General features: G+C 42.4%; 1 protein-coding gene, 1 non-coding gene and 1 pseudogene across 2 annotated transcripts in view; 1 reads left to right on the forward strand and 2 right to left on the reverse strand.

The window, feature by feature from the left end:
* The window catches only part of CACHD1 (cache domain containing 1), a gene marked incomplete at its 5' end in the record, with an annotated part of 257,365 nt that overhangs the window by 130,302 nt on the left and 99,886 nt on the right, over nucleotides 1–27,177 (reverse strand). The window contains one exon of the mRNA XM_004699368.3: nucleotides 17,708–17,770. Within this exon, the coding sequence (XP_004699425.2) occupies nucleotides 17,708–17,770 (63 nt within the window). The remainder of the gene's footprint in view (nucleotides 1–17,707; nucleotides 17,771–27,177) is intronic.
* Nucleotides 5,741–6,290, forward strand: LOC101648531 (annotated as a pseudogene).
* LOC115870281 lies at nucleotides 9,694–9,884 on the reverse strand. The gene has a single exon (XR_004046645.1). It is a non-coding gene; the product is annotated as a U2 spliceosomal RNA (small nuclear RNA).

Genomic DNA, 27,177 nt, shown 5'->3' on the forward strand with positions numbered 1-27,177 from the left:
AGCTGGGGACTGTCGGAACTGTCATCTGGCTGACGGTTGGTGACCCGCCCTGCTGTTTGCTGCCTGTGGCTGGACTGCCTGTATTGCTCTACAGAAGACTTAGCGGTCTACTTCCTTAACTTGCACCCAGCAGCCCTCGTGAGTTGAACTGAGCCCTCTGTACTGCTCTGTGGACTAATTACCTGTTTATTTCTTTGTGTTCTATCTATCTAATAATAAGTGTCCTGGCTTTGTTTCTCTAGAGAACCCTGTCTAACATACCATCCTTTCCAAAATGCAATGCAAACTGTCAGTAAATGCTTGTATTCAACCCCCATATATTAGAATTCTACAAAATTTGAACATAACCTGAAATACGTCATACTAGATGACAGCCATGGTCCATTTAGGCCACCTCTCAGCCTCTCATAAATACAGTCAAAGGATATTTTCAGGGGGAAAAAGTCATTTTTTTGTTGGGGCAATCATCTTTAAAAAGTTAGCAAGAAACACCAATCATTCGAATATGTCCTTGGGATAAACTCCCTGGGAAAAAGAACTTGTTCTATGAATTTGCTTCTTGCCTGACAATGCCAAGTATATAATAAAACAGGTAGGTAGCCTTGATGGCATTGTGGGTTACCACTGAATTGCTAACTGCCAAGTCAGCAGTTCAAAACTACCAGACACTGGTGGGAGAAAGATGGAGCTTTCTAGTCCTGTAAGGACTGACAGTCTTGGAAACCCACAGGGTAGTTCTACTCTCTCCTGTCAGGTGGTATAAGTGTGAATTGATGCTATGCCAGTGAGTTCATCAAATGGTTTGTGTAACTGCCTATAATTTACAAACATGCTCAGACTCTCTCCTCACCAATAACGAGTTTATTCATTCATTGTCCAGCGTCTACAAAGCACTACAGCAGGAATTATTCTGACAGTAAGCAAGAAAGTCTGTTTCTTGGAGGGGGTAATACATTCATCTCATGTACTTCTCGACATGTTAGCACAGTGGGTCTCAACCTTCCTCATGCCATGACCCTTTCATACAGTTCCTCATATTCTGGTGACCCCCAACCACAAGATTATTTTTGTTGCTACTTAAAACTTTAATTTTGCTACTGTTATGACTTGGGCAACTCCTGTTAAAGGGTCATTCGAAACCACCCCCAGGGGTTGCGACCCACAGGTTGAGAACCACTGTGTTAGCAGGAGATTCCAATTCCCGGAGAAGGGTAAAGTAGAGGGTCAGCAAAATCAAAGCCCTTTCACAAGATGTATACGGACACAATGGCTGCAACCATGGGCCCAAACAGTGGGGATGGCACAGGACTGAGCAGTGTTTTGGCCTGTTGCAAATAGGGGCCCGAGAGTCAACAGCCTGGCAGCAACTAACAACAATAAATTCAATATTTCTCTTAAGTAAATTGACTTGCCCTCTTCCAACATTTAAAGAGTAGCATATTATTTTAAATATTAATTGTAATGGTTTCATATTTGTTTTTAGAACAAATAATTCTAATTTAACCTTGTATATTTTTTTATAGGGATACGGCATGGTACAGTACAATGGCTTTCTAAAACTTTCCTTTTGAAAACAACCTATCACTTTAAATAAACAAGAAAATAAGCAATGCTTTATACTAAACCCCAGTAATGTACCCAAACAAATAGGTGAATTACTATAGGCGGCAGTGGGGAAGAGACATAACCTGGTGCGTTGTGTTCTGTAAGAACCTCTGAAAGGCATGGGGAACATATTTTGAAAACACAGTTTCTCCACAAGAGAAAGATGAGGCTGTCTACTTGTGTAAATATTCTAAATCTTGGAAACCCAATAGGCCAGGTCTACTCTGTCCTATAGGGTTGCTGTGAGTCAGAATCCACTTAATGGTAGTGAATTTGGCTTGGTTTGGGTTTACAGTATTGAAGCAGATCTAAATGGATTTCCATTCAAGAAACCTAAAACTAACCAAGTCAACTCATTGGGGCTCTGACTTAATAGGATGGTCATCTGTTTACGTTGCTCCTTCATTGATTCATTACAAGCGCCCCACCTAGGTCGGGTCCCATTACCTCTGAGCCTTTCTTTTGCCTTCCTAAGAGGGAATACACACACACACACACACACACACACACACACACACACACACACAAAACCTCTGCTGGATGGAGCTTTTGTACTATGCATTTTTCCCATTAGGCGAGCATGGAGTAACTTGCTCTGAGTTAGTGCACCCAGGGGTGTCTCCTGGGAAGGTTCCCTTTGGTCACAGTGAATTTTTTCATAAAAGCAGTTTTGATTGAACCTCATTTTTTTATGTGATGGCTGATTTAATAGAACAGTGTGCGACTGTGAAATTTCCTGTCGAGAAAAATGCTGCAGAAACTCTTGTGGTTTTGAACACAACTTACAAGGACAGCACTATGGGAAAAACTCAAATACACAAGTTGGTTTCTCATTTCAAAAACAGTGAAATGTCAACTGATAACAACTTTCATTCTGGACATCCGTCAACTTCCCAAACGGACGAAAATGTCTACTCACAGTGCATTTGGAGTTCATTCCACTGGGTCAGACTGATAATCAAGCTTTCTATTTAGAGGTGCTGAAAAGATAGCATAACTGTGACAAAAAAGACCTGGTTTGTGGCAGACAGGACTGGTTTTGCCACCATGACAATGCACCTGCTACTGCAGCCATCTCGGTGCACCAGTTTTCTTGCAAAAAACAGCATGCTTCTCTTGTCCCACACACCTGACCTTGCGCTATGCTACTTCTTTTAATTTCTGCAAGTGAAGAAGGACATGAAAGGACATCGATTTGAAGACACAGAATAGGTGAAGAAAAAAACCAAACCATTCAAACGTTTTAAAAACGTTTCCAAAAATGGAATTGCAGATTTGGCAAATGTGTTAAATGTAATGGATAGTAGTTTGAAGGTGATAAAGCTATTTTGTGGGGGAAAAATTAAATACATAGCTTTAGAAAAAATTCAGGTTTTTTTTATTGGTACCCCCTCATATAGGCTTAAGTGCGTTTTCTACACTCAGTCCACAAACATGTACCGAATATTTTCAATAAGCACAGAACTAGGTGTGGATCTGGGAAAGAGCGTGAACTTAACCAGGGCTCAGCCTGAATCAATCTGAGTGGAGCGAAATGACGGATGAGGCTGAAGGCAGATAAAGAATGGAATCCATTCTCCTGCTTCCAAATTCCTCCTGTCTGGACAAGTCTGAGCCTGGAACATACCTCACTAGCTTATTATAAACAAAATGAGAGCACTTGGCAGGTCAAGCACCAAACACATCCAAATTCTGGAATTATCGATATGGAGACGTAAGGATACCTCCATTCATTTTTTTTCTCCCTCAAAATATTTACTGAATGTCTACCAAAGTGCAAGGTACCAGGAGTCAGAATTCAAAGAAAAAGAGTTCTTACTGCCCATTTTGATCAACCGTTGCTCATTTCCTACCTGCAGTGCAATGTGCAGTTAAATAACACAACCAAACTTCCCTAGAAGGAAGAACTTCTGTGCACAACAATGCAGAAACAAAGACAATGCCAGTATACAATTCCATGATCTCACTTCACACTTGGCTTGGCTTCTATTTAAAGCTCCCACTAAGATCATTCCAGTATCTTTCTGTGATCATTCTCTTTTGGAAAATCTGAAAACCTTACGGGAGCAGTTTGACTATGTAGGAATCACTTGTAAGAAGGTGCCAACTCGCACACATCAAAAACCATCTTGTAGGTCTTACTCTGAGGCTTTTGTTGTTAGGTTCCATTGTTGGCAAAGAACATTGAAAGTGCCATGGACTGCCAAAAGCACAAACAAATCTGTCTTGGAAGAAGTACAGCCAGAATGCTCCTTAAAAGCAAGCATGGTGAGACTTTGTCTCGTGCTCTTTGAACGAGTTATCAGAAGAGGCCAGTCCCTGGAGAAGGTTATCACGCTTGGTAAGATAACGGGTCAGCGGAAAAGGTGTCTTGACATGCTGACTGCATGGATGAGTGCTAACATACAGACCATGGAGAGCATGGTGCGGGAACAGGCAAGGCTTCGTTCTGTGGGACATGGGGTTCGACCAACGGCACCGACAAAAAACAACAATCCTTACGATATCCATCTTTACACATTCCGATTGAGAATTTCTCATTTTCCTAGATTCTTATTTTATAAATGCGATATTCCAATTATGAATGGATATTTTCAGCGACTGCTTCTTATTTTGAGTTGGTCTATATTAGCACATAAAAGTCCTGCAAGTTTTCCTCCATCCACATTATTAAGGCCAAATCTACACTATGATGGCATCTCTTCCCCAATGCCCTCCTACCAGATAGGCTCCTCTTCTGGCACTACGTCGGAAAAAGCTCCGTTGCTATTCTTTAGGTTTTCGCTGGCCAGCTTTCTTCCCAGTTGGTCTTAGGGTGGGCGCTCTGTTGAAACGTCATGGTGGTTATGAAATACCAATGGCACAGCTTCCAGCACCATAGCAACGTGCAAACTACCATAGTAGGACAAAAAGACTAAGAGATAGCAAATGACACTGTTCTGTCTGGAATTTAGGCTTCCCAACACAAATGATGAGGTTCCTTGGTTTTCCATGACAAGTTCTCCCTTTACAGCCATCCAACGAGAGTAAAGACAATTGTCCTAACTTTTCTCATCTGATTGCCATGACCGCCAAGATCACTTGCATGTCTAAAATTCCAAAACATCACACAGGTGTGTGCCATCCACTAGACTCACAGCAACCTTAAAGGACAGAATAGGACTTTCCCATTGGGTCCTTCAGGCAGAAATCATTACAAGATTGCTAGATCTTTTCTGTCAAGAGCTGTTCATGGGTTCAAATTACCCACCTCTTAATTAGCAGGCGAACACTTAGCCATTTGCCACCAGGGCTCCATTCTCACTCGTCAGGACTGAGTATTTACATTTTAGTCCATCAAAGGTCATCTTTCTAAGTCTTTCAACACTGAGAGAGCTACAGCTTTTGGCTACATGGGCATTGTTCTTCTGCAGAGTTACTGTCCTCTACTGTGAGTACAGGGATACAACCTTATGTAAATCTCCTTCTTCTTTTTCAGGTAGAACATAATCCATCACTTTGATATGGTCCAAATCCTCTCATGACAGGACCCTTGAGATTACATTATAAATTATGCAGTACTTAGGTGAAATATTTAGCATCCTCTAAATATAGATTTCCTATGAAACAAATATGCTTCTCTCTTACTGTGCCCCAATGAATACTATTTAGTGAAATGGAACATCAGATTTTAAATATTTCAAGTAAAATTCTCAGTAAAAAAAGAATTCATAAAATCGATATTGGGAGGCAGAATTTTAAAACATCTATGCCGTATTATAATTATACTCAATGATGCAAAGGAAAATCTCCTTATAGTGAATGGAAAGACAAAATATAAGCAGAGAAATTAATACATTAAAATAATAATGGAAATCCTGGAATTGAAGAACAGAGTATCAAAAGTTGAAAAAATATTGCTGGTGAAATTGTGATAAGAATTAAATAAAAATATCATAGTAGAATTAACAAATAAAAATCAATAGAAATTATCCAATCTGAAGGTTGAAACACTTTGTTAAGAAAAGGAAGAGTTGTCTCTGGGACTTAGAGTAAAATATCACAAGATCTGACATGCATGAGAGGAGAGAACGGAACCTACTACAAGACATGCAATTTGCTCTCTAACTGTGGCAGCCTGAGGTGACCTGCCAAAATGGTTAGCTACGCACTCGACCCAGAAAACCCCACAAAATCCGGCAAATGAAGAGGGTCGAACCTCCGGATCCACTTCAAGAACACCCGTGAAACTGCCCAAGCCATCAAAGGCATGCATATCCGGAAAGCCACCAAATACTTGAAAGAGGTCACTCTGCAGAAGCAGGTGTCCCTTTCTGACGCTACAATGGTGGTGTTGGTAGGTGTGCCCAGGACACAGTGTAGTTGGACCCAGGGTGGGTGGCCCAAAAAGAGTGCTGAATTTTTGCTTTACATGCTTAAAAATGCAGAAAGTCATGCTGAAGGAAGGGTTTAGATGTGGACCCTCTGGTCATTGAGCACATCCAGGTGAACAAAGCCCCCAAGACACGCCGCCGGACTCACAGAGCTCATGATCGGATCAGCCCACACATGCGCTCCCCCGCCACCCTGGAATGATCCTGACCGAGAAGGAACAGATCGTTCCCAAACCAGAAGAGGAGGTTGCACAGAAGAAAAATATTTTCCAGAAGAAACTGAAGAAGCAACCACTCATGGCTCGGGAATAAATTAAGCTTCAAATAATAAAAAATAAAAGTTAAAAAAAAGACATGCAATTTATTATATATGCAAATACATTAAGTATGATAACTCAAGCACCCAAAATTGGGTGAAAATAGACTCATAAAAAAGAAAGAAAATAGACTTATAATGTTAGAATTGCAAGCGTCCTAGATTTTACGTAAAGCAATATATATTAAATTTAAGATTACAATAAGAATACATATTATAATTATTAGAAAGCGTACTAAAAACAGGACGGGGCCAGGTTTCCTCCTGTGGTGCACGGGGTCATTATCTGTTGGAACCAACTCCGTGGCACCAACACCACCAATGAAACCTAACGGGCTGATAAGAAGCAGGTAGGCAAGGATGAACTAAGAAATGGGGCGAGTACGAATAAAGACAAACAGGGACTCAAATTCAGTCATGCAAACAATCCAATTCAAAGCTAACTGATAACTACTGATTAAAAGGGAGAGATTACCACAATAAATTTAAAAGTCTGAAATGTATTTCTTATACTAGAGGCACACATTTAACGGCACACAAAATGAAAGTAAGTGCTTTCAAAAAGATAGAGCACGGAAACGGTAAGCGTTAAGTATTGGAGTAGCTATCTTCGTGTCAGAGAAAGCAGACGTCAAGGAAGGGGTATTTCTGTTATTAGAAAACAACAGACATGTGCACACAGAGCTTAAAACCTTCAGGCAAAACGAACAGAATAAAATCTAAAAACACAATTCTATTAAAGAAAACATTAACACCCTCTCATTAAATAATAAAGTTCTATAAGACATAAATGATTTGAGTAACATGATCAACCACTTTAACTTGATGGGATATTGGAATAAGGGGACATTCGGCAACAGCAGGACACATGTTCTTTGGAGGTCACATGGCATATTCACCAGCATGGAGCACATGCCGAGTCACAAAATCAAAGTCTCAATGAATTCACAAAATTCTAGATGCTGCAAATTATAAATTTAAACTCATAATATGAAGGAAGACCTCAAGTCTCTTTCAAAATTCAGCAACATGTCAAAGTAACATCGGTCAAAGGTATACGTCCAAAAACCATTTAATACTAAGTGGTAACAAAAATACAAAAGTCAAAATTTGAATGATGTAACTAAGCAGTACTTGTAATTCTTTTTTTTAAAAAGGAGGTGTAAAAATAAAGGACCTGATGTTCCAACTTAAGGAGACAGCAGACGATTAAAATGCACCTAAAAGGAAGACAGTAACAAGCAGACATCAAGCCGTGAAAGTGAAAACACACAAGAGAAAATCAACAGAGCCAAATTCATTCCATGAGAAGTGGGGTATGATAATTCAGTTTTACAGAGCACCACCCCCTTCTCAAATGCTGTCAGGATAGTAGGTTTATGCTTCTGTTAATCTTGCTCAGTTGCAATACTTTTTCTTTGTTGGTATTCTGGCCTTCAGATCGTCTGTTGTTGGGTGCCCTACGCCCTTCCCACCCACAGTGACCCGATGCACATCCAAACCCATCCTGCCCGGTCTGCACCCCGATCCCATGGCTCCCTTATTTGAGACCATCGCTGTAGCCAGGGGGTCAAACCAGCTCCTCGATGGCCTTCCTCTCCTTCACTGGCCCTCTCTCCTTACTAAACATGATGCCTTTCACCCAGGACTGGCTTCTCTGGACAATGTCAAAAGTAGGTACAATGAAGTCTCGCCATGTTTGCCTCTAAGGAGCACTCAGGCTGACTTCTCCCAACACAGATAGCTTTGTCTTTTTAGTTGTCCACGACACTTTCAATAGTCCTTTCCAGCACCACAATTCAAACGCACCGATTCTTCTTTGGTCTTCCTTATTCAATGTCCAACTTTCATGTGTGGATGCAAGGCAATGGAAAATACCATGGGTTGGGACAAGGCACACTTCTATCCTCAAAGTAACAAACATCCTTGTTTCTCAACACTCTAAAGAGGTGTTGTACAGCAGATTTACCTAATGCAACTTGTCTTTTGATCTTCTTGTCTGTGGCTTGCATGAGCATTGATTGTGAATCCAAACAAGACAAAATCCTTGACAACTTCATCGCTATTGGTCTGGTTATGAGGATTTTGGTCTTCCTAACATTGAGTCTTAATCCACACTGAAAGCAGCAACCCTTGAACATCATCAGCGTGTACTTTAAGTCCGCCTCATTTTCAGCAAAGAAGGTTGTGTTATCTGCACAAAAGAGGCTAATAACCTGTCTCCAACCATGATGCCATATTCTTCTTCATATAAACCAGCTTCTTTGATGATTTTGCTCAGCATACAGATTGAATTAATGTCAGGATACAACCCTGACGCACACCTTTCCTGATTTTTAAACCATGCAGTATTCCCTTGTTCTATTCGCACAACTGACTCTTGATCCGTTTACAAGTTCCGCATGAGCACAATCAAGTGCTCTGAAGTTCCGATTCTTCTCAAGGTTATCAATAGTTTGTTACGACCCACACAGCTGAATGCGTTGGCATACTCAATCAAACACGAGTAAATATATTTCAGATAGTAAAAGGATAATATGTATATTTTTAAAAACTTTATACAAACCAATCTGACAATTCAGAACCACAGAAAAATTTATTTTTAAAATCCAGCTTCCAAAAATGGTCAAGATTAAACTGAAAACAAAATCAAAACCTATAGCTTTAAAAGAAAATGGAGGATTAAAAATCTGCCCACACATTAAAATAAATAAATAAATAAATAAATAGATAAATAAATAAATAAATAAATCTGCCCACACAGAAAACTGACCAAGGAAGAAAGGGGGGATTTCAACTAACGTTAGTCAAGTCCAGTGAAAACCTGGGTCTTACAAAGTGGAGATTAGCGTGGTGGCCTTGAAGAACTGTTTTGCTGGCTTGGTAGGGGGCAGAGCCTTGCCTCAGTGGGTTTAGCTAAGAATGGGAGAACAGACGCTAATGAGTACAGACTCCTCTCAGGGCTGTACCGCAAAGTAGAACAAACAAAGGGGACCATATCTGGAGAGGAAGGGACATCGCAAAAAGGGATCCTTTGTTTTGACATTTCTTTAAGGCAGGAGAGATAGCAGCAGGTTTGCATGCCATCGGATATGATCCAGAAGAGACAAAAACGGGCACCTTAAAAGAGAAGCACAGCTGGAGGAATGCCCTTGGCACAGTCAGGCACAGTCAGGCAGAAGCGGTTTTTAAAATCACGTTCTACTACTGGAAAAGAATTCCCATGTCTTCGAACATGGGCCACAGTCAGCAATTCAACTGTGTAGGAAACACGACGCTAACTATGGAAGCAAGAGTGCCGTATTATAAACTGGGTTATCTAGAGAAACTAGTGATAGTTATATATGAAAAAGAACTTTATCTCAAGAAATATTTTTTTCTTTTTTTGACTCCCCCAAAAGGGGGTGCACCATTCCTGGAAGTACTGCAATACCAGGTCAATGCATGGAATGGATGGAGCAGGCTCCTATTCCATCTCCCTGCTCCAAAAATCCATTTAATATATTGTCCTCGGGTAGAGGACATATCAGATATTAAACTGATAAGAACAGATACTACACTTGATCTTAGCCAAAAAGCCGAGAAGTGATCAAGAAAGAATTTTAAATGTTTTAATTAGCCCATCATTTTCTAGAAAGCATTTCAGCCCAGTCCAACTCAAATCCATGGGTTCGATGTTGGCCAGAGCCCTCTTGGGACTGACGTGGCTGCAGACTGATGACACAGAAGCAGAAACAGGGCCACGAGTTGGTGGGTGTGGAGTCATAGAAAAGGGCAAGAGAGAGGAGCAGGGCCCAAGGTCTCTCTTAGAAATAGGCCACACCCCTAAGGAGGCATCATCAGGTTGTAACCTGGTTGACGAATGGACCCCATCCTTACCTCAACCTAGGTGCATGTTGACATAAAATCTTGTTAAAAGTGCCATCTCCTTGATTAAGTTATTGGCATGAATAATTATTAGAGTATTTGACATTTTTAAAAAAGGTGGATCACACTCTTGAAGCACTCCAAGGGAATTCTGATTTCTTTATTGATCCCATCAAGCACCCCAAGAAACACTTGATCTTTTTCTTCTTCCTGCTTAATGCTTTATGAAACAGGACCACGTTTTGCTACCTTTGGGGAGCTTTATCAAAAATTTATCTTTCTGAATTCACGCTCCATTTCATTTAATGTTGTTATGTGCGTACACAACTTGGTTCCTTAAAGTATTCAAAAATGGAGTTTTATGGGAGGTATAACGCATAAGAATGTGCTCAAGGCATTTTATTTTCCCAAAGCTGTTGCCATAGTTTCTTTGGCAGCAAAACTACATAGACTGAACTAATTAAAAGATTTAAAGCACATTGTTAAGCCATTTGGAATCACACTCTGAAGGTTAATTTAAAAGAAAGAATAAGAAAAATCAAGGAAAAACCTTTACCAAGGAGGGTTTTGTTTGACTGGTCAGGACTCACAAAATGTTTTCCATTAGTTTTAATTACTTTGCTCCTTTAACCAGAAGATTTCAACACCACGTTCAACTTATTGCCAAGGTATGTAGTATATACTGATCAGATCCAAATCCCAATGAGATCTGATTGAGAAAGTGGGCTAGTTTTCATTAGGCCAAAGGAGAAATGATGGACTAAAATTTCAAATCAGGATTCTAGATAGTGCAAACCTCATCAAACCCAACATAAAAACAAAACAAAACTCACTGCCATTGATTTTAGGTCGACTCATAGTGACCCTAAATGACAGAGTAGAACTGCCCTTGTGAGTTTCTGGAACTCTTTATCAGAGTAGAAATCACGTCTTTCTCTGGAAACATAAAGAAGGACTTCTTACTTCTTTTAAAGACCCTGAGCTAAATTTAATGGCACGTCAGTCAATCTATTTGAAATTTCTATCAAATTACAAAAGTGGTACCTTCATTAGACAAATTCTTTGCCTTTCAGCAGACAAAAATAAAGTGGTGAATTATTAAGAGGCTAGTGGCCTAAATGAAAAAGAAAAATATATAAAGATATATATATATATATTTTATATATATAACAGTACACACACACACACACACACACACTGTTAGGGGCACTGAATCCCTAAGCAGAGTGATAGCTGGAAGTCTGGGAAGAGAGCCAGCTCCCACCTCTGCTTTCACTATGAAAATCTGGGAACAATCTGAGGGCGCTGAACTTCTACTTTGATAGCAGCATAAGGCACCAAGGATAGGAGATTGACCAGAACTTGGCCAGAGATGGGGAATCTAATGGGAAACACTGCATACAATTGTAGCACAGAGAATCATGCTCTCAGTAAAATGAGGGGCCTGGAGGAGAGAACCAGATAACTAGAGAAACCCTAGACATGTTTGAAACCCCAAACAAAAAAAACCCACCTTCTACAAACTCATCATAAATCAAAGAATAAATCAGATACACCTAAAATTAAACATTGAAATTACTGTGTATCTTGGAGAATCACTATCCCTATTTTCATTCGATCCCGCTCTGAAAATCCTAGAAGCAAGACAAAGACAAGAAATAAAAGGTAAAAGGACTAAAATGTTGGGCTAGAGAAACAAATCCAGGGGGACTCATATATGTGTAAGAGAGTGCTTTATCCCATGGAGTAACAGTATATCAGGAAAACATCCCAGTCCAGTACAATTCAAGTCCCTAAGTCCACTACAAGTTCATAAATCCCTCTTCAGACTCACTCAGCCAGGTGTAAGGATGCAGAATGCAGGAGATCACAGATCGGTGGGCGCAGTCATGTGGACCCAGTGGCAGTGGACTCATCCCCAGGGCTCACACAGGTCTCCGTGGGCCTCGCCAGCAGGAAGGTGAAGGCAGAGAGAGACGGTAAAGTCCCCAGGACCCTCCGTATGAGGAGGTCATGCCCACAAGGAGGCACCATCAGGCTAAGACCTGACTGACAGGCTAGACCCCAACCCTACACTTCAAGTTGACACGAAATTATGTAACTACCACAAAGGAGATTGAATCAAAACGATCTTTACTCACCCATCTCCACGTTTATCTACATAGACAATGCTAAAGAAGATAGGGGCAAAATAGCAGCGTCCGTGTGGTAGCTTTAAAAGGTAACTGAACATGAAAAGTTAGGTATTTGTAAGCTTTAAGTTGCAACCATTAGAAAAGGGACACTTTAAAAAATATAGTGTTCACAATATTAAAAAAGCCCTAAGAAATAACCAACACATGCCCAGGCATGCAAGTGTTTTGTAAAGAAATGATAAAATATGCTAATGGAAAGCAGTAGGAGCCCTGGTGCCGCAGTGGTTCAGCGCTCAGCTGGAGAACGGCCAGACTATCTGCTTCCATGGAGATTACAGCTCAGAAAATCCTCCGGGTCGGATTTCCACTCTGTGGAATATGACTGCTAAGCATCAAAATCAAGTGATGTCACCCAGTAACACGAGATGATATTCAAGTCAAGGAGCGTGATATCAATGTTAGTATTTAGGAAGATTCTATCATAAAGATGCTGTCCAAATTGAGCAAGAGATTTATCCAATTAAAACGCCAATTTGAATCTGGGTTGACTAGAGAAACAAATCCAGAGACACTTATGTGTGTAAGAGAGAGTTTTATATGACAGAGTAATTGTATATTAAGAAAAAAATCCCACCCAGGCCAGATCAAGTCCCTAAGTTCCATATTAGCCCATGTCAGATACCTATCTATAAAGTTCTCTTCAGACTCATGCAACACATGCAATGATGCCGAATGCAAGAAGATCACAGGCCAGTGGTTGGAAAGTCTTGTGGGTCCAGTGGGGATGTAGTAAGCATCTCAGCGCTGGTGTGGGTCTCCACATGGCTCCTCCAGCTCCAGGGCTCTAGTGTAGCTTCATGTGTCTTGGCATCAGGAACACGAAGCAGAGAGTATGTCTGTATCTAGCCTCCAGTGAACTCTGTATTTCCACGGTGCCTCCAAATGAGGTCATCAAGCTGCGACCTGATTGACAGGCTAGACTCCACCCATAGCAAGTTGACACCAGATTGTGTAACTACCACATAATCACAATTGGAATCACACATTCTTTGGCAACTGCAGAAACTGCTTCTAAAGTCATATGTAAGAACAAAGGGCCACAGAGGCGATAAGGAAAAATAAAGGGGTGTGTGTGTTACCTACACCAAAAGTTACTATAAAACTGTTATCATCAAGATAATGTGTTACCCTGATCGATGCTTGAGAAACAGACACCTTGAACCAAAGGAACTCAAACACAGGAGGAAAATTGACTAATAACAAAAAATACCCCTATGAAAGAAAGTAACGGGGTGCACTCAGGCACTTGGAAATGAAAACTGTTGGGTGGATACCTTTTTCATACCCAGCACCAAAATCAAGTTCAGGCGAACCGAAATCTTAAATAAGAAAGGCAAGTTTTAGAATACAACATATAACATCTTCAGATCTTTGAGGTAGAAAATAATTTCTTTAATTATAGACAGTAAAGCAGAAACCAACAAAATTAAAAAGATTGACTTAAATTAATAGGTCATTCTTTAAAAAATATTAATAGAAAGATAAGCTATAAGCTGAGAGAAAACATTTATTAACAAATAAAGCTGCAAGAAAGCCTAATATAGGGTAGCTACCTACTAGCCATGTGAACCATTTTAATTAAACTAAATGGAATGAAAATTGTAATTACTCAGTAACTCTGGACACATTGCAAGTATTAAGTGGCCACATACGGCTAGTGGATCCTTGAGCTGGCAGTGGAGAAACTGAATATATCCATCAACATCCAGTGAAAGATAGTTTGTAAGTGGCACCATGGTTAAAGGCTTTGCTCCTAACCAAAAGACTGGCAGTTCATATTCACCAATGTTCAAAGGGAGAAAAAACATTGAAGGCAGCCTGCATGAGGATTTATAACTTTGGAGACCATATGGGGCAGTTCTATTCTGTCCTAGGGGGTCCCTCTGGCCTGCAGTCCCCATGGGTCTGAAACAACTTGATGGCAATGGCTTTGTTTGGGTCAAGAAACTCTGGGAGAAAGCTTTTTGACAATCAGAACAACTACATAGCAATTCTCCTTCACTTGAATCATCCATTTAAAAATAGAGTTTAGCAGGGACTCCCATTTGGGAAGAAAACAGGAAAAAACAAAAGAAAACCCTGTTAAAATACACAGGAAGTAAAACTCCATGTCCAATTCATTCTAAAGACAAGCTCTCTGGCTTAGGCTGGGCTCTCTACAAAAGCAAAACCAGAGAGGCTTATCTATGTGCGTGTATGTGTAGGGAGGGGCGTTTGTAACAAGGACATCGCTCACACAATTCCGGTTCTGGGAGTCCGATGTCAGGCTGGCGGCTTCTGCTGGCTCACAGAGCTACCAGTTAAAAACTAAACTCACTGCCATTAGGTCAATGATGAATCATAGTGACCCCCTGTGGGGTTCTGAGACTAACTGTTTACAGGAGTAGAAAGCCCAGTCTTTCTCCCGAGGGGCTGTTCGCGGTTTCCAACTACTATGTGGATCATAGTCCAGTGGGAAAGCACTGCACCCCCTAGGTATCCCCACAGGAGCTGCTAAGCCCAAGACCAGTAGTCAAAATGGCACGCTTCTGGATGCATAGGTGAAATGAAGGCAAGGTCAGTAGCTAAGATAACAAATTGCTAAGGACTCCCATGATTGGCAGTCAATATGGAAGGCTACTGGCTCAAGTCCAAAAACCAGCAGTTAGATGACACCCCAGAATGCAGGGTCCAGATCCAGTAAAAGCAAGCAAGGTTTTCCACAGAGCCCACAGAGTTCACCCCCCCCCCCAAAAAAACAAACAAACTTCCCTTCAAGCAATTGGGTGACGGTAGGAGCTCACACCATGGGCATGGTACGTGGCATCCTGGGCAGTGACCGTGCCGTAACAGCCAACCACTGATAGTCCTGGTCCAGCCAATAGGACACACAGAGCCTTAAGCATCACCTCTTCTACTGGGTAGAAAATTGGGGGGTGATTTATTTTATCACTCAGAGCTTCAGTTTCTGCATGTGTGATAAGGATAACTATCTCTCCTTCAAGCACATTTTCAAAAATCAAGGTGATGGATAACATATTAAAAGCAGCTCGTTGGTGTTCAGTAGCTGTTATGATTTTTAAAAAATTCTCCTTGATGGCTTCCAAACTTCTTGGCTCTCTAAGTAAAACCATGATATCACTTCAAGACTACAAACCAGCGTGCATGTTTGAAAAGTGTACAAGGAAGACCTCGTATCTGTTACTTCAAGGAAAACGGAAAACTGATATGCCTGGGTCAGTTTCCTTAAAATCTTATCTAATGGCCTTTGGGCTCCCAGTTTCCTGCAGCATGCTTTCTCCCAACAACTCACTTTTAATTTCATGACCCTGAACTACTTTCCTGTTTGTCAGAATAAATATAAGAGGGTGACTTACATAGTGCTGCTGTAACAGAACTACCGAAAGTGGATGGTTTTAACAGACATTTATTTTCTCACATTTTAGAAAGCGAGAAGTATGAATTCAGAACAAGGGCTCTTTTTTATTTTATTTATTTATTTTTTTAGACCACACCCCCCTCTCCGCCCCCCAAGGGCTCTTTTTTAATCTCGCCCTGGGCCCACTGGGTTCTCAGCACGAGGCATGGGTCACAGCGTGGGTCCAAATGACGTATGCCATCAGTTTTTCTTTCTTGGTGGTACGAGTGTCTTCCCTCTTGTAAGATAAAGGTGATGCAGGCCACAGCCCAGGGAAACTCCCCTTCCATCCCATGAGTATTTTAACCTGACTAAGGGTGTTACAGCCCACCCTGATCACCTTACAACGGATTGGCTGATCACATTGTGGGGAAAGGGTACATCATTTACATAACTGCCAAATCCATCATGACAGTTTGTGACTCATGGCCCAGTCAAGTTAACACGTATGGGTGAAGTTGGTGGGGTTGGGGTGAGCTCACACAAAATCCTATCCATGGCAGACAGGAATTATGAAGAGGGGATTTGATAGGGCAAACTGGAAGGCACTCACTACGATTTCAGTTCATTGGTGTGCTTTGCATTTTTTTCCATCTAGAACCGATAGAAAACAAAAAACAAACACGTGCAGAAGGGCTTCCATCCTTTAAATGTAACCTGCAGAAACAACTAAGAACGGTCTAGCTCTATAAACGGGAAATGCTGACTTTCACGATTAAACCACAGTGATTATGAATAGATAACTATCCTATAAATAACTCCATTCCAGGGCTGCTTGTGTAGGACTTTTGAAGGTCAGATTCCATCAAGCTGTTCCCCATGAATCAAAACAGGCAGCATCCCAAAGAGCCAAATGATGGTGTACTTCACCATCATTGTCCTGTCATTCCGTGGAAGCACTTGGTTACAGCATCTGGTTTTTCACACGCACGTGCGTGTGCATGTGTGTGTGTGTTTAAACTTAGGTTTCAAACTGAGCTTCAGATTACCCACTGAGGGTCACACACTGTAATGCAGTTGGTGGATTAGCTGAAATTAAAACCCAGAGCCCTCTTTACTACCCTTCTTTTCAAGCAGATCAATTATTTATGGCCAAGGTCCCTGACACCATGCTTTCATTCAGGAGGCAGCTGTAAATAAAGCAAACAGAATCTGGCTTCACCCCTTCTGGGTCCCGCCGAGAGGCCGGGAGGAGAGTGACAAAGAGAGGATGCGTGAAGCAGCGAGGAAGAGTGAGGAACACAGGGCCTCTGCCTCCTCTGAGCTACCGCTGCCCCTCCCTTCCCCATCGTCCAGTTCGTTTTCTGATCACTTAATTTTGCACAGCTTCATTTAATTCTCACAGCCCTGGGAGGCAGGTATCATGCCCCTCTGAAGCTCCAAAGCCTAAATTGTTTGGGTCACAGGGTCATTAGGAAAACCAAAATTTAACCTGAGGTCGGTCTGGCTCCAAAGCCTGAAAGCTTTCAAAACAATACCCCAACCCCCAAACTTCACTGCCATTGAGTCCACGTCAATTCCTGCTGACCCAGTAGAACAGGGTGGAACTCCCCCCAGCGAGTTCCTGAGACTGGAACTCTTAAGGGGAGTGGAAATTCTGTCTTTCTCCTGAGAAGCAGTTGGTAGTTTCGAACCGCTGACCTTGCAGGTCACAGCCCAATGTGTAACCGCTATGCCACCCGAAAGAAGGACTTAAATAAGTCATGCGTCCAAAAGCCTAACAGGTACAATAAGCAACCATCCACATAACCATGGTCTCGACCGCTTCTGGGAACCGCAGTGTGAAGGGTTGTCACCACCACTTTGCCCGCCCTAGCGTCGCTGCATTTATAAGATGCCAGGTCCAGAGACAAGTGAGAAATCACAAGTGGAGACCACTAGAAAGCGGTGGCAGGAGGCCGCCTCCTGAAGCAAAACTCCGACAGAGAAGGTTAAGGAGGCCGCAGCTTCTTACCTGCTGCACTTCACTCTCTCCGTTTGAGATTTTCTCCGTGTACACAAAGGAGTTGAATATCCGCTGCAACAACAACAAAAAAGAAAAAGAGAGAAAGTGAACCCACATGAAAGACTTCCCAAATGCGTGAAGAACTTGTTTACCACCGAAAAAACAGACAAGAGGAGAAAAAAATTTAATTAAACTACAGTTAATTTTGCACAGAGAAATCCAAGTATCAGCCAGAGTCAATCACGCTTATGTAAGCAATACCCAGGCCCTTCTGTAGTGAAATAAACCAGATGTTACACTGTATTTTTCATTTAAAAAATTCATTTAATTATAGATTTCCGGAGCCCATGCCATTTTATCCGACTGGTATAATCGGACAAAGTTGTGTTTCTCATTTAAATCCTGCACTCCCTGAATGCTGTAATTGTTTACAGACGCTAACATCTAATGCAATAAAGCTCTTTTTTTAAAAGGATTCTTTCCATAGTCTCTCATGTCCCTATCCAGTCAGTACCTACCCAACATTATCTCTCCCTTTTGTTACCCAAGCACCCCCTCAGGGAAGTAACGTAATAGGACTTGCCAACAATGTGTGGCCTTAAGAGAAGACTCAGTTCTTACATGCCAGGAAACATGACGCCAGTGCCCAGACATCAGCCTAGGCTCCGGCACACGAGTACACACATTGTTCAACTGGTCCCTGCAGTGCCCGCTCCCCATACGTGGTCTGTCTCTGAAGACTGGCAGCTTCATGAACCCTTAGAATGGCAGAGCTATCACCACAAACAAAAGAGAAACCCTATGTTGTGTGTGTGTGTGTGTGTGTGTGTGTGTGTGTGTGTGTACACCATGGGAACTCTCCAGGTGAGCAGTCAGACCTAGCGATGTCAGCGGATATTTCCTTTTTCCTTTCGATCGTGCTGCCAAAGGTTTGTCAGCATCTGGGACAGGTTCCCAGGCAGCACCACACCTGCACGGTTCTAGTGAGGAAGCCACGTACCAAGTTCATCAAGAGCTGTGGAATCCAAGGGCAGAAGAGCAGGGTGGCGGGGCAAATTTGGGAAGAGTTGGGGTGGAATTAAAGTTGGGAAAAGTTGAGTTACAAATTATCATGCTGCCTCCCATCATTCTCCGGGAGGCCACTCGGTCATTCAACAGCTGTTTATTGTCCCTTTCTTTGCTAGACATGACTTTGCTGATAGGAAAAGAAAAGGGGGGAAATGATTTTATGACAAATTTCTAATAAGGAAGATAATGACAGTGATGTTGACTAATATTTACTGAATGCTATGCCTGTTCAGTCTTCTAAGTAAAGTCTCATACAACCCTTTGGTGGTACGTAGCATTATCATCACTCTTCTGTATGCAGCCAAAGAAGCGTCATTCCGTGAGGCCACTGAAGGCCACGGTAAAGTGCACGTTGTATCGCCCATGCATATGGTACGTAATATTCATACAAACTGACTGCAGCTTTGGAGGAAAGCCTGAGCCTCAGGGGGATTAAGTAACTTGCCCACAGCCCCTGGGCAAGCCTGAGACTGGACCCCGGGTACTGTAACGCTTAACTCTTTGCTTTCTTTGGGATTGGCAACCTAGGTACCTGATGCACATTTAATTTATTTAAAAAAACAAAACAACAAACAAAAACCCGTGTCAGGATCTAATATCTGAATATAGTGCATATTAAAACGCTTGTTTGTTAATGTCAACATTTTAAAAGCTCTGAAAATCAGAACTGTGTGTCAGGTGTCACTAAAATATGATTTAGCCTTAACATCTTTGAGGACAATTTATAACTTAAACTGACATGTATGTGTAGCCTTTATTAATCCCAAGTAGTGTGGGTATTCATGCATCTTGCTGCAGATGCATGAATACATTTGCTTGTAAGGATCTGCTCTCGATCTCACTGGGGCTATTTTGTAATCAAAAGGCATCAGGATTCTGAATGCTCAAGTGCACTGCACTTCAGAGGGGACAAGTTTAGAAATCTGTAGACCTCCATTCTTACAATTCCCAATGCCTGGTGCTCTGGTGAAAACTGTAGTGGACACGAGTGGGTTGCTCTCAGGAGCTTTGTCCTACTGCAGTGGGAATCCAGCCAATGGCTCCACAAAGAAAGGCCTGGGGATCTCCCTTCTATTTAACACTGCAGTCAAGAAACCCCAGGCAGAGGTTCTGGTCCGGAACACACAACTGGATAACCCACGGCTGTGGAGTCCATTCTAACTCCTAGAGAACCTGTCTGGGGTCTCGAAGGCTGTAAATCTCCCGGGGAGCACACAGCTTCACCTTTCTCCCTTGGAATAACGGGTGGGTTTGAACCACTGAGCGGTTAGCAGGCTACATGCCTGAGTGACAGTGTTATGGCTGGATAGCAGGCAGCCAACAATAACAAGCGGCTGGGCCCATGTCTGACACATCACTACAGCCGCCCGACCAGCCTATATTCTAAGTATCATAGAACAACAGTGTACAACCCAAAGTACGCCTTTACTAAAAATGAACACCATTCATATCGTCTCTCCAAATCCTGACGTATGTGCTGATTTCAAGTCACGGGATTTACAAGGCTGTGAGATCTCACTGGATGCAGTGCCTGTCCTCTTCTGGAAGGTGACCCCCCCTAAGAGGTGACTGAACAATGACAGGGGAACACACCAGAGCCACCCTGCTCAAGCCAGCATCCATCAGAGGCCCAACCTCAAGAAAAACGTTTGCACTAAAGAGTGGCTGTTCAGTTAGAACAAAGAATTTGTGCAAGGTTTTGTTCTTCTCCCAATCACAACTATTAAAGGCGGTGCTGTTTGGTCAATTCTGACTCATAGCGAGGCCATGTGGCAGAGCTGACCTGCTTATGGAGATCACCACCTCTTTCTACATGGAGTCTCTAGGTGGGTTCGAACCACCCAACTTTCAATGACAAGTTGTGGTAGTTACATTGTTTTTTTGTTGACTTGGAAGATATAAAAATGTAGGGGCGTGGTCAAGCCTGTGAATCAGATACCTCCTGGTGGGCGTGGCCTGCTCAGAAGGAGGACCTTGGGAACTTCCCCTCTCTCTCTGCCAGGACTACCACCATTGGATCCACAAGACTTTGCACCCACCAGCCAGTGATGTTCTTGTATTCTGCAACATTGTGTGTGGCTCCGTAAGTCTGAAGAGGGATTTATGGACCAGTATCAGACTCATGGACTTGATCTGGACTGGGATGAGGTGTTTTATTGACACACAATTACTCCTTTAACATACATTTACACATATGTGAGTGTCACTGAACTTGTTTCTCTAGTCTGTGTGGCTGAACACGTCAGCCAAGGACTTAACCATTCCACCTCCAGGGCTCCCAACAATGATTAACAATTGCTAATATTTTTATGTAGGTCTTTTTATGGGTTATTAAGCATTTTTCTATTTGATAAACCTAACAGATGTGGGTGAGTAACAATTCCAACTCCGAAGAAGGCCACAGGGCAGAAGACAACTGTCTCACAGGGCTTCCAAGGCTGTTACAGCTTCTTACCATGAAGTGGCGGGTGGGTTCAAAGTGCTGACACTTTGGTTAGCAGCTGGTAGCCAAGCACCAGCCACCAGGAATCTTTAACAACAACAAAAATAAACAAAAACACAGCAAAGAAAATGAAAAGGCTTAGATGTGAACAACGGTGATGCTGAAAGTTTACCTACTGCAAGCCTCCTCGAGGTGCCATTAATGAAAGGTGACCAGTTCGACCTCTGTGCCAGCTACTACCCATACAAACAATCCCCTGTCTCACCCTTCCTCTCCAGAATAAACAAAAATAAAATCACTTTAGTCAACCCGGCCAGTAAAACCTAAACCAGGAACTCAAGACATGCCCACTCACCCCTGTCTGGTGTAAGGTTAAAAGTTCAGGCTCAGAGGGGTGCACACAGGATCTCCGGGTAGAGAGTGAGTTTCCACTATGACCAGAGCCTGGTCAGGCCCAGCCCTCTCCAAGGGACCATTATAGTTTACAATTTCAGATCAATCAATCATCACCTTTGATCCCCACAACAACCCTAGTGTGGCAGGAGGACAGGGATCTGGAAGCACATGTTACAGATTAAGGATACTCATGTTCGAAAGTTAGACAATTTTGGATAGGTGCGCGCACGCGCGCGCACACACACACACACCCATCCAAAGGATTGAACCTAGTCCTTGGACTAAAAAGAGGTATCGCTTAAAAAAGCAAAGCCACTAAATGTATTTACATCACTGTTTTGTTCAATACAAACCAAATCCATTGCCACGGAGTCCATTCAGACTGACAGTGGCCCTCTAGGTGTGACGCTGCTCTGTAGGGTTTCCCAGGCTGTAATGTAATCTTTACTGATGCAGACTGCCTCAATGGTCTCTCTTAAGAGTAACTGGTGGGTTTGAACTGCCAACTTCTTTGGTTTGCAACTGGGTGCGCACTAGGGAAATTCATACCTGAATACAGAAGGAGTTAAAAACAGAATTTGGATTTTGGGGTTTTTTTTTCCCTATCCATTTTACTTTAAGCAAGGTGTAACCTTACCGATGTGACCAATGTCAAGGGTGATGAAGATCTGCAGAGGAAGGCTTTCTTCTCTACGACATTCTGTGTGACATGAGGTACACACTGAGCTGCCAACCGCAAGGTCGGCAGTTTGAACCCACTCGGCCAACCTGCAAGAGAACGACAAATCTGTCTCTTCTCTTAGAGAACGACAGTCTTGGAAACCCTCAAGGGTAGTTTCTACCCTGTCCTATCGGGTCACTGTGAGTTGGAATTAATGGCGGTGAGTGACCCTGTAAAACTGGGAAAAGCAAAGCAGCATTGTTTGTTTGTTTGGTTGGCTGGTTGGTTTGCTGGCTGACTGGCTGGGGGCTGGGTTGTTTCTAAGTGGACAGCCAGGAAATTGGAATGCTATACCTCGCTGGCACTGTTTTACAGGATGTTCGAGCTGTAAGAATGGATGAGTGATCATCTCAGGTCACCTGGATGAGTTACTCACAGGATCAGGCTTAGGGATGGTGGGTGAGTTGGCAGTGAGTACTCATTTTACTCTATAAGCTGTCACTTTATCTTGTCCCATTGCCCTGGAGAACCAAAGACAGTCCAGAGATTTGAGATTTGAACACAGCACAGGCACAGTCAGGAGTTACCCTGTACAACCCCAAAGTCCCGACAAGTGAAATCTTCGCAGACCCTGCTTCTGACTCTTTCCTGGGAATCAGTGGTCCCTGTTAGTACTAAAACGAAAAGTACGCTTTACTGTGTCGTAAGACAATCATTAAAACTGATAAGTTAGAAAAAATATTTTAAATGGAAGTATTTCACTAAGGCTTCTCTTCATTCGTTAAATTTATTCCTACCATCAAAAGAAAACAACAAAATATCTTCTATGCTCATGAGAACTGAGTATTCCGATCTAAAGACAAAACTGAGCTTTCTCTTATTAATACACATACTTTGAAAAACTGGCAGGATCTTCCATAGTGAATTAGAAGTCTAGTGTATGGCCCAGCAACTGCCGCTGTTGGTATTCACCTAACAGAAACATGCTCATGTGATCATGAAAACACAGAGATAAGAATGTTCACAGCAGCACTCCCTGGAAAACACCCACATGTCTATCAGCAAGAGAACAAGACACATTACGGGGTAATCACCCAGTAGAATATTCAGCCCCCAAAATGAGCAACCAATTGAAAAATGCATCAAGATGGATGCATCTTAGAAGCATCAAGTTGAGTGATAGAAGCCAGACGCCCGAAATACAAGGAGTATCATCCTACTTCTATCAAGTTCAACAACAGGCCACGCTCACCTGTTCCTGTGGGAGATCAGGCGAGTGAATGCCCTAATGGAGAGTGAAGGGGCTTGTGAAACGCTGTCGGAAAGTTGTTTCTGGACCTGGGTGTTGGTCACAGAGAGCTAATTTTTGTACTAATTAACCAAGCTGGACACAGAATTGTGCGTTTCTCTGTACATACATTCCAGGTGGTCTCTTTAATAGGCCCCAGTAAAATGTTTTCCTATATTTTTCAAACTCTGAAGGCCTTAAAAGAAAAGAGGAAGAACCCTCTAGCTGGGCTATTATAAAACTCAGAGGAAAATCTAAAACCTGATCCGAAAGCTAGAGGAAATTAGAGCCCTACCGATTGGCGAGAGTCACCTAGCAATGCACAGATAAGGTTTTCTGAGCCTTCCCTGAGGCCACATATTAATTGCTGCCTTATACTCCAGTACACACTACTTAGCCCTTCAGCTCTCACCCAACGGCGCTGCACCAAACCTGCACTTTCAGCAAGAAAACAGATATCTTTAGCAGAATGTTATCCAACCTGGATATCATACAATTTACCGTAATTAAATCCCCCCCTTGCATGTTCCAGTCCTTTCTCTTATTCTTCCAAAGGGGAGATTCAATCCAAATTGGCTAATTTGGGGGTATAATGTTAGTGGAACAGAGTTCTATCTCCCTTTCTCTCCTCTCTTCCTCCTCCCCTCCAGAGAGAGAGAAACTGTTTTAAAGGGCAAGCATCTTGAAACGCATGTTGCCTGCACTCGAAGCTGTATGTACTTCCTATGGGCTGTACTTTAATCTTTCCCTGGCCCCAGTGCACTTACCCACCCTTCCGAACCACCATTTCCCCCCCTCCTACCTCTCTCCATTTAATTGGACCAGCATAACACAAGGCAAGAGGCTTTCATTTGGCTGGAATCAGAACAATGGCATGAGTGTTAATAAGGTCATCAATCCAGACTGTTGGCCCTGCCTTTACTCCCCCCACAGTTCTGCCAAAGTTTTTCACTGGCCGTTGAAAAGACTGCTGTATCAGAACAGCACAGTGAAGAAATAAAGACCTCTGCATGCCTAATGAGATTCAGTGGGTCTCCCTCCCCAATCTTTGCTAAGAAAACACAAGTCTGGATTTTTATTCAAAAGCTTATTGTCTTGGCATTTACAGGTCTCTGTCTGCTGCTGTGAAGATTTTTAGTCTCAGAAACCTATGTAAGGTTGCTATGAGTTGGAATCTACTCGGTGGCAGTGGGTTTTTAGTCTGATGGCAAGCCAAAGGAATGCTGGTGATTTCAGTAAAGTGCTTCGCTGCTAATCATACGGCTCGGTGGTTCAAACCCACTATTCACTTGGTGGGAGACAGATGAGACAATCTGCTTCCGGACAGATGCCGGCCTTAGAAACTGGAGGGGCAGTTCTATTCCGTCCTGCAGGGGCACTATGAATCAATGGTGGCTTTGGGGATGGGTGTGGCCGCAAGCCCGTTGGAGCTGAGTAGTTAGTTCACTGATAGCTTTATTTAGCTGTTGATTTTTATGATTATAGGCATTGTGTCCATGGGAGAAGAAACTACAAATCCTGCTATCTCAAAGCGCTGACCAACACTAACCATTGAAAAAGCAAAGTGCTATCATTTAAGCAACCTAACCAGGTCGGGGCTGAGAATCCAAGGCAATTCAAGTTTTAAGTGTTTCAGAAAACAAAACATACTCATGTCTTTATTCTCCTGCAAGCATACCGGGCGAATCAACTTTTACCAGGTCTCCAGGAATCCCTTCTGCCCAGAAGATTAGACAGCGTCTGATTTTTACCAGACTATTTAACCTAACACTGTGAAACATATGGAAGGTCCAGGGGAAAAAATTACATTCTCTGAGGAGGCTGATCATACTGTATTCTGAGGTCACGAGTCCGTTGCTATAAATCTGTCATTTTCAGTCTCTAAACATGTTCCTAATGGATATAGGTGGCTTAAGAAAATAGTTTGCCAATATTAATCCAAAGGCAACCACTAAAAAGAAAATTGAAAATAACCATAGGGGTACAATGAAATCAGGCTTCGCTAATTAAAAAACATATTGTGCACGTACGAAACTGAACATTATGCTGTCAGTGAACGGTGAACAAGAAACTCTTCTGTGAGAACATTTTTAAAGCAGCAGTTAAAAATCTGAATGAATTATTCTAATTATGAGAGAAGACTAGACCTAATACTGTATGTATTATCAAAGGCATAGCATTGATTCAGGGGCTTTACAATGCATCTTCACATCTGATTCACATAGTTCCTTATCTTAGTTATCATGTCCTCAATTCACAGATGAGAAAACTGAGGTTCTGAGAGCTTAAGTGCCTTGTCCAAAGTGTACCATTGTTAAGTGATCTCAAGGTGAAGTCTGCCTTACTCTAAACTTTGTCTATTCCTCTATGGTAGCATCTTCTTAGTAGGAAAAGCTTATACAAAATTTAGAAACCAACTAAAAGAGTAACAGAACTGACAATTCCCCAAATCTCAGATTGAGTACCTCATGCCTTTATGATAGGGAGAGGCAGGCATTATTTTTCAAAACCGCCATTCTCCAAAAAGGGGCTGCAGTCGGAGTTGTAACTAAATTCTCCAGGAGCCATTTGCACGGGGTCAAGACTTTTCAGAAGAGAAAAAAAGGCAAGGGTTGATGTTTGACCCTTGCTATCACAACAAAATCTGGAGCATATCACAGTGACTTGCAAGAAACAGAGCTGTCCCGGGTTTGTAACAAAAGAAAATGCTTATATACTGAAAGCCAACCATGGCAGAGGAAGACGCTGAGGCTGGGAATCAGAATAAAACTCATCGGTGATACAATAGGAGAACTTGTGCAATTGGTTTCCTGGGCACACGCACCCTGCCCTGATAGACGTCTTTACTTTGTTTTAAGTTGCTATGAATTGTGATAATAAAACAAAAACTGACAACCCCACCCTGTCGCTGTTGAGTCAGATCTCACAGTGACCCTACAGAACAGAGGGGGCCACCCCACGGGTGTCTCCATGGTGATGATCTTTTGGGAAGTAGAGAAACTGCCACAGCTTCTTCCACACCAGTGTGTCTGGCAAGTTCAAACCGCCCAGCTTCCCGTTAGCACTAAAACCATTGCCTTCAAGTGGTTTCTGATGCGCAGTGGCCCTGCAAGACCAAGTAGAGCCGTCCCAAAGAGTTCCCAAATGGTAAGTGTTTACGGAAGCAACGGCCACATTTTTCTCCTGTGGAGCAGATGGAGGGTTCAAACCAAATCATTCTATTAGCAGTGTCAACACTTAACCACTCAGCTCCACTTAGCCACGGCACCGTAAGACTCCTTCCTACATCACCAGATTAACTGCCAATTGAGTCGACGCTGACTTATAGCAACCCTATAGGACAGGGTAGAACTGCCCCTGTGGGTTTTCGAGACTAACTCTCAATCGGAGTAAAAAGCCTCATCTTTCTTCTCAGGAGCAGCTGATAGAGTCTAACTGCTGGTTTGAAGATAGCAGCCAAACCCATAATCATTGCATCATCAAGGCTCCTATTCAAATAATTAGCACGGCCTTACTGAGATTAAAAGTAAAAAATGAGGACCTAATGTCGGGGGTTTAAATGGAGAGAAAATGTTTTGAGAAACGATGTACAAATGCGCTTTACACAATTGATGTGTGTATGG

The sequence above is a fragment of the Echinops telfairi genome, unplaced genomic scaffold (genome assembly GCF_000313985.2).
Source record: "Echinops telfairi isolate 266 unplaced genomic scaffold, ASM31398v2 ScPeMD7_443;HRSCAF=831, whole genome shotgun sequence".
NCBI lineage: Eukaryota > Metazoa > Chordata > Mammalia > Afrosoricida > Tenrecidae > Echinops > Echinops telfairi.